This window comes from Chelonoidis abingdonii, chromosome 2 (genome assembly GCF_003597395.2).
Source record: "Chelonoidis abingdonii isolate Lonesome George chromosome 2, CheloAbing_2.0, whole genome shotgun sequence".
Lineage (NCBI taxonomy): Eukaryota > Metazoa > Chordata > Testudines > Testudinidae > Chelonoidis > Chelonoidis abingdonii.
Window position 1 is genome coordinate 124,075,854 of NC_133770.1, and position 17,805 is coordinate 124,093,658.

The 17,805-nt window shown below is 41.3% G+C and overlaps 1 protein-coding gene across 2 annotated transcripts in view; it reads left to right on the forward strand.

The window, feature by feature from the left end:
- The window catches only part of ELP2 (elongator acetyltransferase complex subunit 2), a 121,893-nt gene that overhangs the window by 54,555 nt on the left and 49,533 nt on the right, over positions 1-17,805 (forward strand). The window contains exons 9-12 of one of the 2 annotated variants that reach the window (XM_032774975.2): positions 5,567-5,662; positions 7,117-7,217; positions 10,592-10,723; positions 11,556-11,705. In XM_032774975.2, coding sequence (XP_032630866.1) covers positions 5,567-5,662; positions 7,117-7,217; positions 10,592-10,723; positions 11,556-11,705 — 479 coding nt within the window. Of the gene's footprint in view, positions 1-5,563; positions 5,663-7,116; positions 7,218-10,591; positions 10,724-11,555; positions 11,706-17,805 lie in introns of both variants that reach the window. The other variant, XM_032774974.2, reaches the window with a different exon arrangement.

Below are 17,805 nucleotides of genomic sequence, written 5' to 3' on the forward strand. Positions count from 1 at the left end.
GGCGTATAGACTGACATCTTCATCCTCCTACAGGAAGGTAGTGTGTGTGTGTGGGTAATGGATGTGGAGTGAACTGCGCTCTTTGCTGTACTTCTGTAAGTTGGATACTCTGGATTTGCCAGCATTATACACCTAGTAGCTGTATTTCTCTGGAGTTGATTGACTGTGTGTGCTCATCTCTTTGATGGTAACTGCCTAGGCTTGCTTCTCTTGCTAAGCTCTGCTGCCTGTCTGGTAATGAGTGGGACACATGTCATAGAGATGCTCGCGGCGGTGTTCTGGTGGAATTGGTTGATCCATTCTCATGTTATCTATATATTGCTCGAGGTGTTTCTCGGTGGAAGTGATGTGTGTTGTGAATCGCGCTGTAACTAGTCTGTTCGACTGCGAGCAGTTCTGAGCCACGTCTTCGGCGTACTTGCTCTGTCTCTCGTGTCGGGCATGACATATGGTTTCGATATTACTCATTTTATGGATGATATGTGCTTTCCTCTATTCCTACTTTCGCACAATAGTTTTGTTGTGTGTGGGTACTATTGTATATCTGTGCCTAATAATTATCATGAGGCCAGCTGACACTGTCTTGCTTTTGGTAGTCCAGAGGTCTATGGGATGCTTAGTGACACTGGAGTATAGAGCCCGCGTTCACTCTATCTCTCTGAAGAGTAATGTGTGATGCGCCAATGGATGTGGGTCCTGGTGTTTGGCGAAAGTGGCTAATTGCAGCTGTATTACCCCGTGCATTTGGGATCCTTCTTTCACCTCTCTGTGGTGTGTCTTATATTAGAGTCTCTCGCTGTGATCAGCGATTTGAGTGTGTGATTTGTTGCTCTGCTTCACTCCGTTGTTGCATAGTGCGAGGTTTTATATACATTTTGCTTATGTGGCTTAATTGTGGTGTTCCTGTGACTGGTAGTATAGATAGAGCAGACATTCGTTTCTCTCATTCTTGGCGTTCAGTGCAGTCGGAGTATCAACTTCAATATGGCGATACGCGTCCAATAGGCTGGCACGCTCATTTGGGTTTGTGGCTGTACGTACGACAGCGTGTAGCTAGTGGTCAGGCTCGCCACGACTTATGGTTACTGAGGGCACTGTATATGCTAAGACACTCGTAGGCGGTGTGATTAATATAATCCCTGGTTCCTCCTCGATTTTAGAGTATCAGATATCGCCTAGTCGCAGAGAGCTGTGTCCAGATAGTGCTTCATTGTTCTCTCTGTATGTGGGGTAGGTGCACCCCGATGCGCGCAACTCAATTGGTGGATTTCATGGTCACCTCATGCCCACATATTCTCCTCTTACTCTCGTCTTATCGGCCAGCGTTACCTCATATCCGCATATTGTTTTAGCCGCTTTCTTCCTCCCTACGGGAGGTAGTATCCTCGTACCGATGAGGCTATATGGCCAAATCTTTCCTATTTTTGATCTGTAAGGGACTCCGTAGGTAGTTCTGGGGAACTGGGGGGTGTTGGTTTATGCTCTTAGTACTCTCATATTAATTCATTCTCCAGCATTTTTCAGTGTTCAAGATATTCTATTTTCGTTTTATAGTAGGAGACACAGTAGGTTTATTCAAATTATCGTCTAAAAGCTACGCTTAGACCGAACGCCTCTTGTAGGATTTTCGCATCCCATATCAATGGCTTTTTTGGTCTTGTAATTCTTTGAATTGCTCAATGTGAGTTATTGAGTATGTGTGCATAATATTAATCCATGTTTGACCTATTACTTTTGTGAAATTAGACTTATGAGCATTGGGAATCTCATGTTTTGGAATTGCAATTCCTATGTGGTTTACTTTACTTATGGGAAGAAGTCATGCGCGTGCCCTGATATTATTAATTCTGGCAGTGCCCAAGCTGGATGCCGAGATCGGTAAGGTGAAGAGCACATTATTAAAAATGTTGTGCGCCTCCCACCAAGAATACCGCGTGTCACCCTGTCCACTATGGCCTGGCTCGCAGGTGCTTGCGTGTGCCACCGCTTTACTATATCATTGTGTGGCCGGCCCGTTCGTTCAGTTCGCCGTCGCCGCTGGAGGTGCTCTCTACTGTCCTAGAGACCTACAGACGGGATCTGCGCTAGACGGGTGGCATTTAGATGTTTGCTTGTGTCCCCTCATCGTACACCCCTCTGGTTGTTGCGGCCCACTGGTTTCTTGTCGAGCTCAGTCTTCCTGTGCACTCAGCCCTACCCCAGTCACATGTGGTTATGTGTCTCCTTTGCCAGTTGTAGCTGAGAGCCTGCCCTGTATAAATGAGACCAGAAACGAATACATCCAAATCAGCCAGATCTTGCTATCTGGTCACGCACTTTCACGCGCGCCTTCCTCTAGCCACCTTTGGTGGATTCGCTTTCACTCCGCCTTTCTCTTATGTCCTTTCGCAGCTCGTGTCATAGAGATCTGATCGTTCACGCTCCCTCTCGCCTCTCTCCTATATCCTAGAATTATGTTTGCATGTCATCTTTGAGAGTTCTTTCGTTCTCCGTGGCTATTATATAATATCTTGTACTTTGTGATATTCTAGTCTCAGGCTCTCTCTCTCCAAACTCTTTGTTCTCTGGGTGCCCTCCTCTTAAAGATAAAATCCCATAGAGTCAGCCCTGCTTACTCTCTTACTTAGTGGGTCATGCTTCAAGTAATCTTACTTCGCTATTGACATTATAGTCATTGTAGTCAGCCTGCCTATATGCTCTCGTATATACCATGTAGGACCATCTCTCCCTACTTCCTTTTCCTCCTCCCCTGTAACACTTTTGAGCTAGTGGTTGTTTTGATGTCAGGATTTGATTATTAGTGTCTATGTGACTTTATTGTGTTGTGAGCGAATTTAGCTGTCTGCTCAAGTCGTGCCTAGTGATGAGTAATTCTCTTTCTTGATGTGTACTCCTGTAGTTATAGTTCTCAGTGTTCGTAGGTTACGGTGGTTAATGTGTTTGCTATTTTTTCTCTACTGTCAGTGGGCAGCCATGTGATAGTCTTAAGTTTTGGCCTTCGTGATTGGTCTTTGCTTTCCTAATTTCTGCTGTAAGTTGTAGACAGAGAGACCTAGGATGTAGTCTCGAGTTGTGCATTGCGAAGCTCCATAGTATCTATGGAATGGTATCGTGGACGGGCAAGGCCCGGTCGCGTCGGCTCAGTTCTCTGTGTTACAGCGTGGTAAAGGCGCCTATTGGGCGCCGCTAGATTCTCGCCCATGATGTGTGTTTACTGTGTTGCTTCTACTGTAAGTGATGACGTAGAATACATGGTATTGCGCTGTTTTGATTGTTGTTTGGTTTTGATTTAGTAGATTTTGGTTATCCTGGTGTTAAGGTGATGTTGGAACCTCCATGTGACTGCTGGGTAGTGGACTGGAGTCATCGCAGCGAGTGCTCATTTCCTCGTTACTCATTCGTTGGTTGTTATGGCGTGCCAGCAAAGGATCTGCTTATTCTGGGTCTGTGCTTTAGCGTGTCTAGCTTTCGACTGACACTTTTGCCTGGGGCATGTGCTGGTTCTGGCGCTCGTTTTTGAAAGTGGAGAAAGACAGACAATGCTTACCGATATGTAACATGGGGCACTACATCTATACCTTTTTGTGGTCAGAGTTGCCACAGAGACATTGATATTCTGCTGATTTTGCAATCCGCTACCTTTTTTGCATGTATCCTAGTCCTGCTGATCTGGTTTTCCTGCTTTATTTGTGTTGTCGCCACCTGTGCTTTGTCTTTTGTGTTGCTTGATAAGACAATTGTATAGCTTTATGAATGTTTTACTCTGTGTCTCGCTTGTTTGTTTGTGAGTTATAGCTTGTGGTATTTCCTCAGTTTGTCACACACTACTATTGCTAAGTGAGATTTGTTTTTTATAATCTCTCCAGAGATCAATGCTTAACTCACTTGCCCTTCCTTGTTTTTTGCTTCTATTCGAAGTCGTAGGGTAATAAATATTGCTTCTGAGTTTCTTCTTTTCACTTGTGCTATTGTAGCATCTCTTCGGATTATCCTTGATTTGTCTTGTTTTTCGTATTTTAACGTTGCTTTCTATTTATTGTCAGAGCGGTATCGAACACTTCTGTTTAGGCCTCTGCCAATTCGCTCTGTCCCAGCCGTACAGCGGATTTAACATAGATTACTTTTATTCTTAATCGTGAGACAGTTACTGCTTTCGTTGTTAGTCAGTGGATGCATCTATTAGATGTCCCTCATCCGCTTTATGCATATATGTATGTTATTCCATCCTCGCTACTTTACAATTAGGTTTGGTTGTGCTTCATTACCTTTGGGGGTCTTTGTCGTTATCAGGCTGTGCTGCTTTGTTTCTCTATCAAACTATTTAAAGAGCCCTTTATATCGATATAAAGGGCCTCGTAGTGTGGACGGGTACAGCGTTAGATCGGTTTAATGCTGCTAAAATCAGTTTAAACGCGTAGTGTAGACCAGGCCTATCTCATACAGAGCTCTTCATATAACAAGAGAAAGAGAGTGAAGTATGGTATAAACATGTTTGCACATACTTAACATTTTGTAGAAATTAGACTTATGAGCATTGGAAATATCATGTTTATGGAGATTGCAGCCAAAATTCATTAGTCTTCTTACACAGAGGTTTATAAGGGGCAGGGGCAGCTCCAGCTTTTTTGCTGCCCCAAGCGGTGAAGAGACAGAAGAAAAAATGGCGCGATTGGCAGCACTTTGGCAGCTGCTCTACCGTGCCGCTTCATTCTTTGGCAGCAATTCAGCGGCCAGTCCTCCTCTCCGAGAGGGACTGAGGGACTCGCTGCCGAATTGCTGCCAAAGACCTGGACATTCCGCCCACTTCCATGGTCCTCCCCAAGCACCAGTTTGCAGCACTGGTGCCTGGAGCCAGCCCTGATAAGGAGAGAAGTATAACAACATTTGAAAAAATCCCAGATATCAGCCCCTGTGCAGGATAGATTCATTATGATTTCCTTTACATGGGATGCTAAGTAATGTTCTATAGAAATTTCTAAAAAATATATAGTAATTCAGAGAAGATCAAGTCTCAGAGGCCAAATTATTCTTTTTTTAATTATTAACATTATTTCAAAATCTTTTCTTCTCTTTAAATATAGTACTTAAAGATGTATTAAAATAATAATATATTACACAAACTGTTATAAATACCTGACATACCACCTTGTGTAACACTTGAGCTATGGTTTGATGTCAGAAATATTTTTATAATTAAGTGCATTGCAGTGAGTTAGACTGATTATTCTATAGTTATGAGTATTTCAATTTATGCAGGGCAGCCTTAATTTGTTAATTTCCGACATCATGGAGAATAGAGTAAGTCTACAAATTATCTTTAATTTTGGTACCATTTCCAGAGAGGGCAATAGGATTGGCCTGTGCACTGCAGGGCCCACATTTGGGTGTGAGCCACCCAGCAGTGCACGATACCATATTGCAGTTCACTTTGCTTGTTTTTAAGGTTTCTCATTGAATTGTATCACTATAGCAGCTGTCTCTGAATTTGTGAAAATGTGAAAGATCTTTGTTCTTATCAAAATGCTATTGAAGAATAAGCAGTCTCATTCCCTCTGTTCTATGGTAGATACTGAGACAACATATGCAGTTATTCTGGAGTCGGTGTTAGCTGGCCACGAAAATTGGGTATCTGCAGTTCACTGGCAGCCTTCTTTTTTGAAAGGTAGGAAGAAAGTACATAAAGTACATAGCTTACCCGATAATGTATAAACATGGTGCTACTATACATTATATACCTTTTTGTGGGCAAGAGTTTCCACAGAGAAGCTATTGGAATATTCTCTGTAATTTTGCAATCAGAACATTTTTGCATGTATCATAAAGTCCTGCTGTATGGTATTCCTGCTTTATTTGTTGTTGTGCACCATATGATGCTTTGTCTTTTATTGATGTTGCCTTGATAAAAGACAATATGAATATAGTATATGAATGTTTTACATGTAGTACTCGCTTTGTTTGATTTGTGATTTATACAGCTTGTGGTATTTCACCTCAGTTTGTTCAACACAAACTAAAAATAAATTGTAAAGATGAAGATTTGTTTTTAGTAATCTCTCCAGAAGATCAATGTTAACTCAAATGCCCTTCCTTGTTTTTCTTAATATAGAAAAATAGTAGGGTAATAAAATATTGGCATTCTGAAGTTTCTTTATTTCAACCTTGCATGCATTAGTAGAACTCTTCAGAGAAATCCCTTGAATTTGTCTGTTTTTCAGATATAAATTATTTAAAACTATGCATTCATATTTAATTAGTCAAAGGTAATCGAAAACATTCTTCTTTAGTGCCTCTGCAATTCTCTGTCCCCAGCCATAGTATCAGGGATTTAAACAAAATAAAAGAATTAACTATTTATTCTAAATACGTGAAAGAACAGTTACTGCTTTCGTTTGTAGAACAATGAATAGCATTATAGAATTCCCTCCCATCCCGCTTTCAAGCAATAATAATGTAATGATATATATCCAATACACTAGACTATCTTTACAATTGAAGAGTTTGGAATTGTGATTCATAACCTTGGGGTCTTTAGTGTTATCAGTGTGTGCTAGCTTTTGTTTCCTCTAAATCAAAACTTTGAAAAAATTGAAAAAGTCAATTACCTTGGACTAATTAAATATTAATGCATAGTTTTAAATAATTTATATTTGAAAAACCAGACAAATTCAAGGGATTTCTCTGAAGAGTTCTATTAATGCATGTAAGGTTGAAATAAAGAAATTTCAGAATGCCAATATTTTATTACCCTACCATTTTTCTATATTAAGAAAAACAAGGAAGGGCATTTGAGTTAACATTGATCTTCTGGAGAGATTATTAAAAACAAATCTTCATCTTTACAATTTATTTTTAGTTTGTGTGAAAGAGACAGTATAAATTGCTTATTCTTTCCTTTAGCATAACCCTGGTACAAATGAATATTTGAAACAATATTTTAACATACCGTTATCAGAGATTTGCATTTATCAAGGACCTGATCTTGTTAAGGCTGGTATTTATTCATTGTTTACAATGCAGCAGTTGAATTTTCAGCATATTTAGATTTCAATATTGCCATATTCTGTTCAAGAGCATTCTAATCTGTAGTAGCAGAATAACTTATTTTTTGTACTGTAGATGGCATAATACAACAACCAATGAGACTACTGTCTGCATCAATGGACAAAACTATGATTCTGTGGGCTCCAGATGAAGAATCTGGGGTTTGGTTAGAACAGGTAAGGACCAGTTTTTCTTAGCATACCTGTGTAACCTAACATATATTGGGTTTGCCTCAAGTTTCACTGTGATTTTTGGGTTTTGTGCTTTGTTTCTTTAATTTATTGTGGCAAATTTCAGGTAGAATATATTGCTTTGAAAATGTTTCCTAAGTTATATGTATGTTCAGTGGAATAAGAACTGTATGCAAAATATAGAAAAGATAATGCAGAAAACAGTTGTCGAGTTGAAGGGCAACAGCTGAACAAAAGATGTAGTACCTGACAAAACTGAATTACAGCTGAAGTGCTAGTGATATCCTTGGTAAGGTTGCCATTTTAAATGCAGTTACTCAGTTGTGAATAACATTCTAATTTTCCACTTTTGGGGCTGAAATTTGCAAGAACTGGTTTTAATTGCAAAGTGAATTCTTTGAAGTTTTTACATAAACTGTTAAAACACTCTCTCCTTTGTTCACTCAACTGATATACTCTATGACATAAATAAAACTAATTTCTCAAAAAGAACAAAGTATTCTTTGTGATGTAATAATTTTAATTTTTCTAAGGTATGTATTTTCTTACTTATTTGCAACGTGTGGGAAGCCACAATAAGTTTCTTTATCGCTAGTGCATACCACTACAGTATTTGTAATGGTGTTTTAATATAAGTGGATATGGTTCAACACCTATATTTAAAGTTCCTTTACACTTTCTAAGTCCCTGTTTTCCGTTACTTGTAACTTTGCCAGACTTTAAGTGTTTGGGCTAAAATTTTCTATGCTTTGTCTCTGCTTAAGGTCAATTTTTGGATATAGCTATAGATATCAGCAAAAAGTTTCAACCATTTTTGAGAATGAGGTTTTAGAAAATAGGTTGTGTTCTTAATGTTAAATGTTGTTATTATTTCTTTGAAGAGTTATATAGTATCTTTGTGCTTGGGAGTAGGAATTTGAAACTGACTTGGTGATGCTGATCAGGTCAGAGAGATGTCTTTTGCTATCACCATGAAAGTTCACACATATCTGGCCAGATAATGTTTCTGAAAATCATCAGTTGCATATACAGTAGAAACTCAGAGTTATGAACACTTCGGGAATGGAGATTATTCATAACTGTGAAATGTTCGTAGCACTGAACAAAATGGTATGGTTGGTCTTTCAAAAGTTAATAACTAGCCATTGACTTAATACAGCTTTGAAACTTTACTATGCAGAAGAAAAGTGCTGGAATTTGTGTTCTTTCCTTCTGACTAAACTTAGGAAATTCCACACACAAACCTACATTAAGTGGACTAAAGTTGCAAAGACAAGAATTTAAAAGTTAAAAAATACCAAAATTAAGTTTGACCATGCAACGTCAATGCAGTCCCCTTACATGTATATAATACAATAGTCTTTGATTACATGATCATGCATTCGTTCTACAAGTCTCATTTCTCATTCAGTTCAAGGATGGATAGTGAATGAGGCAGAAGATTGCAAGAAGGTCTCTTGTGTATAAAGAGCTGGACTGAGCAGGAGATCTGGGTTCTATACCTGGCTATACCACAGACTTGCTGATTTGGGGAAGGGTCCTTGATATATAGAGTCATCGAATATCAGGGTTGGAAGGGACCTCAGGAGTTCATCTGGTCCAAACCCCTGCTCAAAGCAGGACCAATCCCCAACTAAATTATCCCAACCTGGGCTTTGTCAAGTTGGACCTTAAAAACCTGTAAGGAAGGAGATTCCACCACCTCCCTAGGTAACCCATTCCAGTGCTTCACCACCCTCCAAATGAAAAAGTTTTTCATAATATCCAACCTAAACCTCCCCCACTGCAATTTGAGACCGTTACTCCTTGTTCTGTCAGTCAAGGAGGCCACATAAAAATTTCATGAGCAGCCTTTATTTTGGTACCTCTTAATTTTTGTGTCCTTGATTTTGCAACCATAATGTAGTCCTGAGAGAATTCTGTGCCAAAAAACAAAATTCTGCATACAGTATATTAAGATTCTGCAAATTTTATTTGTCAATAAATAAATGTGGCAGTGGGGAGCACAGGTGACCGACTCCACAGAAGTGGGAGATCACCCTGCAGCCCCACCCGTGCTTCCCACCCTCCCCGGGACATGGACTCAGTGGAAAGGCGGGACATGGACTTGGTGGAAAGGCTGCACTTGACCCTGACACAGCGCAAGGGCTGAGCCTGCTCCAGAAACACTCCAGGTCCCTGCCACTCCCTGCTAGATGCACCAAGTGTGGGCAGGCAGGCTCAGTCCAGCAGGATCAAAGTGTGGAGGGGTTCAGTGTGGGGAGATCCAGGTGTTGGGCGAGAGGGTTCTGTGTGGGGCAATCTGGATGTGGGTGGCTCTGGTGGGGGTCTGGGTCCGGGTGAGATCTGGATACACAGGGGCTTGTTGGAAGGCATCCGGGTGCAGGGGCAATGGGACTGTGCGGTGGGGTCCAGGTGAAGGTAGTTAGGGCTCAGAGGGGTGTGGGGGGGCCTTCGTGTGGAGGAATGAGGCTTAGCAGGAGAGGTCTGGGTGTGGGGAGCTCATTGGGGTGGTCCAGGTGCATAGGGGGTGCAGCTCGTCGGGGTGGGGTTTCAAGTGCAGGTGGCTCAGTGAGGGGTGGTTTGGGTGCAGGGAGTGGGGCACGGTAAAGGGGGCCTGGATATGGGGGCATCAGGATGCACGGGAGCTGGGCAGATGGGAGCAGCTCCCCATATATTGACCCCTCTCCCCCAGCTGAGGAGCAATGGGGGCAGGAATGGCGGGGGTGCAGCATTGGGGAAGGTTTCTGGGGGTGGGTCTGACCCAGACCCAGCCGCTCCGTATAGGGAAACAGTGCTCTTCCCCCCACTCCCAACCCAGCTGGGACTAGCAGCTGAGCCTGGTGCAGGGTAGGAGCCACTGGCTGGGGCTGGGGAGGGCTGGATTAGGGGGGCTTGGTGGGAGTGTTCTGGATGTAGGGGGGTGAGGCTAGATGGTGGGTGGTTTGGGTATGGGGGGGCTTCAGATGCATGGGGATTGAGTGGCTGGGGGGTGGTCTGACCCAGCACTAGCCAGGGTGTCCCCAGACACCCTCTCCCCACAGTGATTTATCTCTCCACTGTCTGCTCTAGGTGCCCGAAACCACATGCCCACACTACTGGGGAAGGACACATGACTAATCTTGCAGCTTCCCTTTGCCTCCCCATCAGAAAATAATTTTTCTGTGGGAAGCAAAGAAATCTGTGAATTCTGCACATGCAGTGGCACAGAATTCCCCCAAGAGTAATAATGCTCTTTTCACATGTTTTTTGCTTGCAAAATATAGATTGTGCTATGTGGCTGAGCTTGGAGTAGGATTACAGCTAATGAAAGACTGGTTACTGAGCAATAAATACTTCACTTTCAATTGTTCATTCAGGTCCGTGTAGGAGAAGTGGGTGGTAACACGCTTGGATTTTTTGACTGTCAGTTTAGCCCAGATGGTTCAATGATTCTTGCTCATGCTTTCCATGGAGCACTGCATCTTTGGAGACAGACTCCAGCTAACAAGGTAAAACCATTTTATTGTTTTTACTATTGAGTAGAAAAATCATGATAAATGTATTTGCACCAAGTGCCATTTAACTTACTTTAAATGACAGAGCCATTCTTTGTCTAAAGATATCATTCTCTAGGATTCTCAGTTCTGGACCTTGAAAATAAGGCATGCTGGGCTCCTCAAACTCTTAGCCTTTTGGTTTCTAAGGGCTGGTCTACACTACTGCGCTAAATTGATCTAACTTACACAGCTTCAGTTATGTGACTAACATAACTGAAGTCAACGTAGTTAGATTCATTTACTGTGGTGGCTACACTGCACTGTGTCAACAGGAGATGCACTTCTGTTATGCTTCTCGGGGAGGTGGGGTACACAAATCGATGGAAGAGTGCTCTCTCATCAATTTAGCATGTCTTCACCAGACCTGCTAAATTGATACTTGCTGCATGAATTGCAGCAGTGCTGACCTATCGGTAAGTGTAGACATGCCCTAAGGGCAATGATAGTGGCTTGGGGAATGAGCTAACTTCCATTTGGGTCTGGGCTGTGGTCCAGCTGCCTCCTCTGAATGTTCACATCTGCTGATAGTCAAGAATCACTGAGCAGCTCCCACTAGGACTTGAGCCTGTTGAGCCCGTGCTCTGGCACTTCATTTTGGTCTAACCTTTTGCTGTTTCGGGTATCCTGTTTGTGTCTTCCTCACAGTCAGATCTGGTAAAGAACTTCTGTATTCAGTTCTGTGTATTTTGTATGTAAAAAGGTACACAGAAATAAATCTGTTCCTCCTTCTTGTGCATGTTCTCTCACACACCTGGATAATTGATGGTTTCTGTTTTTTTAATAGAAAGAATGGACTCCAGAAGTTGTGATTTCAGGACATTTTAACAGTGTACAAGATATAAAGTGGAATCCAGAAGGAGAATTTGTTATCACAGTTGGTTCTGATCAAACTACTAGACTTTTTGCTCCATGGAAAAGAAAACACCAGGCAGAGGTAAGTCTTTGGAAGTTTTTGCAAAGGGATGTTAGAACTCAGGATGGATAAAGCAGTTTGGCGCAAGATTAGAGACGACCTGAACAGTGCTTATTCCTTAAGCTATGCTAAAGTGGGACCCCTAGAAGGGTTTTGTGTTTACATTTTTAATTTTGTCCTTCACCATTTCCTGTTTTCAGTGTTTGTAAGGGCAGGAAACTGAAATCACAAAATATTAGAGAGGATTTCTGGCAGTATTTGCTGCAGGTGTTTTTGGTGTCCTGATCCCTGACTGGGGGGCTGTAAGTGCTACTGTAATATCAATTATAAATAGTAACATTTCCAACTCTTCAAAAACTAGCAGGTATTTGAAAACTAAAACCTGATCTTCTCACTGGATTTCCATCCAGGTTTTTTATTTATTTCGTTATTTGTGTAGCATCACTTGTAAATTACATCAGAATTCTTAGTTTTGGTGACTTGTTCTTAAATTAGCAGTTTTGTTCCAGCACCTCTTTTGTTGACTCTTCAGTTTCTGATATGAGAGTACCTAATTAAGTATGTGAGGAGGGAGGTCCAGGTAAGGTATCTCCCCAACATCCTCTGGTGAAGGCTGATGCAAAGAAATCACTTCAGCTTTCTTGCAAGGTCCTTATCTTCCTCATTGTTTTCTTAAATTGCTGCTGGTCCACTAGACCTATCACTTTTTTTTGTAGACTTTTTGCCTTGGATATAATGGAATAGGCATATCCAGGTGGATGAAAAATAATGAGGTCTCTAACTCTTTTTTTTTTTTTTTTTTTTTTTTAAGATGTAGTGGAGATGGCATCATGTTCAATTAAGCATCTGCTTCCTTCTCAAGCCATACCAACACCTCTCTCCTTTGTGTGTGTGTGTGTTTTTGGAGGTTTTGTGCTGCTGCACTGACAAGCAGATATTCTAAAGTGACAGACTTCTGGCTTTTCTGAGGCTGTCTTTACTAGAAACAATGCTGCAGCTGTCGCTTTAGTGTAGACACTCACTACAATGATGGAAGGGTTTCTCCCATTGCTATAGTTAATCCACTTTCCTTGAGGGGTAGCAGCTAGGTTGACAGAAGAATTCTTCCATCAACCTAGCACTGTCTGTGTGGGAGAGAAGGGTAGAGTGAGGTTGGTTTACTACATCACTCAAGGGTGTGGCTTTTTCACACGCCTGAGCAAGGTAGCTGGGTTTACTAAATTTTTTAGTGTAGACCTAGCCTTAAAAATCGAAATACCAATGAGAGGATGTGTACTGTTCAGTTGGTTAGTGTTAATACTGGACAATGACTGAAAATGAAAAATGTTTGTTATGTGTTGTTATGCTGATTAAGGAATTATTTTGTGGAGGAATTGAAGTGGGCCTGTGTTTGACATTGAGAGCACTCTTATCATTAGCTCTCTCAAAAAAGGGAAAAAGGTAGAAAATCAGGCTAATAGAATTCTTGCAGTTTTAATTCACATAACATGTAGTATCTTTGTCATTGTTTATACTACTATAGTCACATCTTCAATAGCTTCCACCAGTGTTTCCCAAACTCCCCCACTTCCTTCAGGAAAATTAAATCAATCATGCTTCCCTGTAACCTCACTAGTGTTTTGCACCTCTCTGTTTAGTCCTTCATGTGCCCCTCACTTTGGTCATTGTTGGAATAGTTCTTTATAATGTTACTTCTCTCTTTTCTCAGGCCTGCTGTATGTAGAGATTGAACTATTTTGGTGAGGGGTATGTGATTATTTTACCAAAATAGCTGTACTGGTTTAGCCCCTAGCTTGGATTCAGTTAGGAGTTGTCTACACTTGCAGTTATTCAGTAATACCTATTAGGCTTAGGCCTGGTCTACGCTACAAATGCTTTGCCGATATATCTATGCCAGCAGAATCCCCCAGTGCAGACACAGTGTATGCAGTCAGAAGCAGTCTTCTGTCAGCATAGCTGTGTATTACACTGGGGGGTTTGTTGATATTGCTATATTGGCTAGAGAATATGTGGGAGGGGTGGGTTTCCCCCACCTCTGATTGATATAGCTATGCCGAAAAAACATTGTAGTGTTTAAATGAAAAGTAATACAAAGTACTACATATGTGTCATGAGACAGTTAAGATTGCTGAGGGAGCTTTGGCTTTCAACTTCCTAATTTTTATGTAAGTTAATTGTCAACATGTTAATAGCATGAAATTAAGGCATAGCTGTTTCTTCTCAGGAAATGGTATAATGTGGACTAAATTTAGATACCAGGTATGGTATGTATAGTAGATGTACTGCAAGTTGATAATCTTCAAAAAACTGTCTGTCCAGAACATATTAGGGGTACTTGTGGCTTTAACTTATTGAGGTATCATTTATTTACTATACAAACCAGGCCTGCACAACTCATAAAGTGGCGAGGGCCACATTACTCCAAAGAAAACAGCTGAGGGCCGAACCCCCCCGGCCCCACGGAAACACCCCCCCCCCAGCACCGCCTAGCCCTGCAGAAACAGACCCTCCTTCCCCAGCACCGCCCCACCAAAACAGCTGTGGGTCAAAAAGGAAGGTTGGGGGTGGGGAGGTGATACTTGATTTTAAATTAGCCAGGGGCTCCTAGTTGAAGAGGTGGCTGGGAGCCCTCAGTGGCAAATTAAAGGGCCCGGGGCTCCAGTGGCTGGGGGAACCCGGAGCTTTGTGGGGCGGGGCAGGGATTTAAAGGGCCCAGAGCTCCTGCCGCTGAAGGGAGCCCGAGCCCTTTAAATCCCAGCCCCAGCCCATCCGCTGGAGCCGCGGCTGAGATTTAAAGGGCTCTGGGCTCCCTGGGGCTGCGGGCAGCCCAGAGCCCTTTGAATCCTGGCCGTGGTTGAGAAGCAAAGGGCTCTGGGCTCCCTGGGGCTCTGGGCTGCCTGCAGAGCGCCGTGTGCGCAGGATTTAGAATCCCCCCACGGGCAGCACAGTGATCCTCCGCGGGCCACATGTTGTGCGGGCCTGATACAAACTATAGTATGGTACTGTGTATACTTTGTATCATAAATAAGTGATACCTCAATAATTTAAAGCCACAAGTATATTTTACTGCTGCTTAAGTATTTTCAGTTTACCGTACATAACTTAGAAATGTATAGGATACGTAATGTTACTGTTGAGGACAGTGACATCTGTTGGTGAATTAACTGTTGAGCAAAATACAAAAAATAAAACAGGTATTGCTCAGATAGATGTCCACGGAAAACTTGGCAGCCAAATGTTTTTTCATCACAGCTGTTAGTTGCTTTTACTATGAACCTCTGTCTTATTAACTCTTTAATCCTCCATTTCAGTAAGATCCTTGGTCACCTTTTCAGTAATCTCTGTTTACCTTTATTTATCTTCTGATCTGTGAATTCAATGCAAAATTAATCATCAGTTATAATTTATCATCCAGACTTGCACTCTATTTTTGGAAGAAATTATTGAACAAATCATTGCAAAATTAGTATAGAATAGTATACAGGAATATAAATGAAAAGATAAGTTAGTAAAGAGTGGGGAAGGGCTTAAATATAACTTTTTATGTCAGATCCTCTTTTTATAAGAGTTCAAAAAACTCTCTATTTTCACTGAAAAGAGATCTTGGGATTTTGCAGGATCTTTCAGACTTCCCATTGGTTTGTCATGGAAGGCTCTTAAGACACATGAAACTTGTGCAGACTTTTTCCACCTTGTAAGCTCTTCAGGATAAGCACCGTGTCTTTGTATATGTTTGTATCATGTCAAGTACAATAGGATCCCCATCCTGATTGTGACTTCTGGGCATTACCATAATATTAATAGTAACAGATAATAAGAATAAGATCCTGGTAGTCTTTAAACAAAGTAAGGTGTCAGATATGTGTAGTGGCAAAAGATGAAAGCTTTGGAACAAATAACTTCTATGAAAGGGAATTTGGTTAAAAAACTTTAAAAACTTTTTAAGAAAAAAATTCCTTTACTGTGTTAAACAGATTATTTAAATTGAAATACTTTTCAAAATCTAGCTTACTTTTCAATATTTGTATTATTAGTGTAGTTTTTTGCCTTTTATTTCATGTGACCAATAAAACTATTTCAAAGTCAGTTTCATTTAAGTTTAGTCAGTTTTCACTATCACTTTCTATTTCTCTTGCACTTGCAGTATCTGCATTTGCGCTCCAAGTATTACATATTGTACAAGATAATTTTTAATTAAAAAAAATGTTTCTATCAACACCAGGGTTTTGCAAACCCCCCCCCCCAAAAAAAACAACCACCCTCAAAAACATATAAATAGGATCTAACTACCTAAAAAGAGAAATTTTGCTAAAATGGTAGATTTGCTGTTGATGTTCTTTTATTGCCTCAGTTGACCTCATCTTAATCTTTCTTTAATATTTGAAAATGTGCAAGTGAGCAATAATAAGCATCAGTATGAACATACATCATTATGTGCCACTTAATACAAACATTGTCAATTTAAGACAAAAATAAACCTATAATAAAAACATTGTGCTATAGACAGAAGAGGGAGCCTTTTTAGAGGCTGAAAAACAGAAAAAAATGGAAGGAAGGGAGGTCTGTTGGATGCATACTACTCTAGAGCTAGGCAAAATTTTTCGGCTGAAACTTTTTCCAGTGAAAAATGTAGATTCAGCACCAACAAAATATTTTGAAAACTTAGGTTTGTTTTGCCAAAATGTTCATGTTGGGGCAGAACAACAATTGTAATTTTTATTTATTTATTTATTTGTTTGTTTAGCAAAGAATAAACTTTGTTTTGACATTTTTGAAAAGAAACATTTTGATTCTTTTTATTTGAAATCACTTTGTTTTAAAATTTCCTTCAATTTTATTTTAAAAAATTAAAACGTGAAATCAAATAGTTCTTCCAGTGATTGCACATGCACATTCCACTCTTGGTGTGCATGCACCCTGTACACAGTTGCCAGAAATATTTCCCTCAGTGGTACCTGTTGGGGTAGCTCTTGTGCCTGCTGCTGAAGCTGGTGTAAAAGGCCTAGCCGACCTCAAGCCCTCTCAGTTCTTTCTCACCACCTGTGACGGTTGCTGGAACTGCCCTTCATGCATTTGCAAGTACTGCCAGTGAACTGTGTTTTCTTGTATTTTATTGTAAATTGTTTAGTTTAATCAAGGTTATTAGAGTTTAGTATAGTTAGATAGGTGTTTACTCCACCTGAAGATTTTGGTTGATTCCTGGTACCGAGGAATGCCTCTCTCACCAGGCTTCAGTTCCTGTGTTTCCTGCAATAAAGCTATGCTCATGAGCGACTTGCACTCAGGTTGCTTAAAGTGCCTTGGGGAGGTTCATATTGGAGAGCGTTGCCAAATTTTCAGGCACTGTAATCCTCTCATGAAGAAAGATAATGAAGCCAGGCAAAAGTTTTTACTCATGGAGGCCGCCTTGAGATCTCCATCTGGACTGGATTGGTGGACTCGACACTGGGTGCACCATTCACCATCCTTAATGCCTAAAAGAGGCATAAGAAGCAGACAGCCAAAAGGGGAAGCTCCCAGGCACCCAAGTCTGCTAAGCAAGGGCTTAAGAGGAGAGTGTGACCTAAACCTAAGCACTCCTTTGCAGAAGATGGAACCATTGACTCTGGTATCTGGGTAGGTGCCATGGAGTCTGGAGCCAGAAGGAGCTCCTTCCACCTCTACAGCAGCAGACCATAGCTACTGTCCCAGTACTGACTGTACTGGAGGCATTTGCGGGTGCCAGTGCCTTGACTCTGTCAGTACCAGTATTGCCAGCAGTTCAAGAGTCAATGCTATAAAAAAAAAAAAAAAAATTGGAGATATACCTATCTCCTAGAACTGGAAAGGACCTTGAAAGGTCATTGAGTCCAGTCCCCTGCCTTCACTAGCAAGACCAATTTTTGCCCCAGATTCCTAAGTGGCCCCTGCAAGGATTGAACTCACAACCCTGGATTTAGCAGGCCAGTGCTCAAACCACTGAGCTATCTCTCCCCCCAATAGCTATCCCTATCAGTGCCAGCAGATACAGAAGAACCAGCAGGATCGCTGCAGTGCTCGGTGCTGTGCCAGCCTCACATACTCCTGACGGCTCACCCTTTGATGGTACCATCAAAGGGAAACACCTGTGATGCTATCCTCT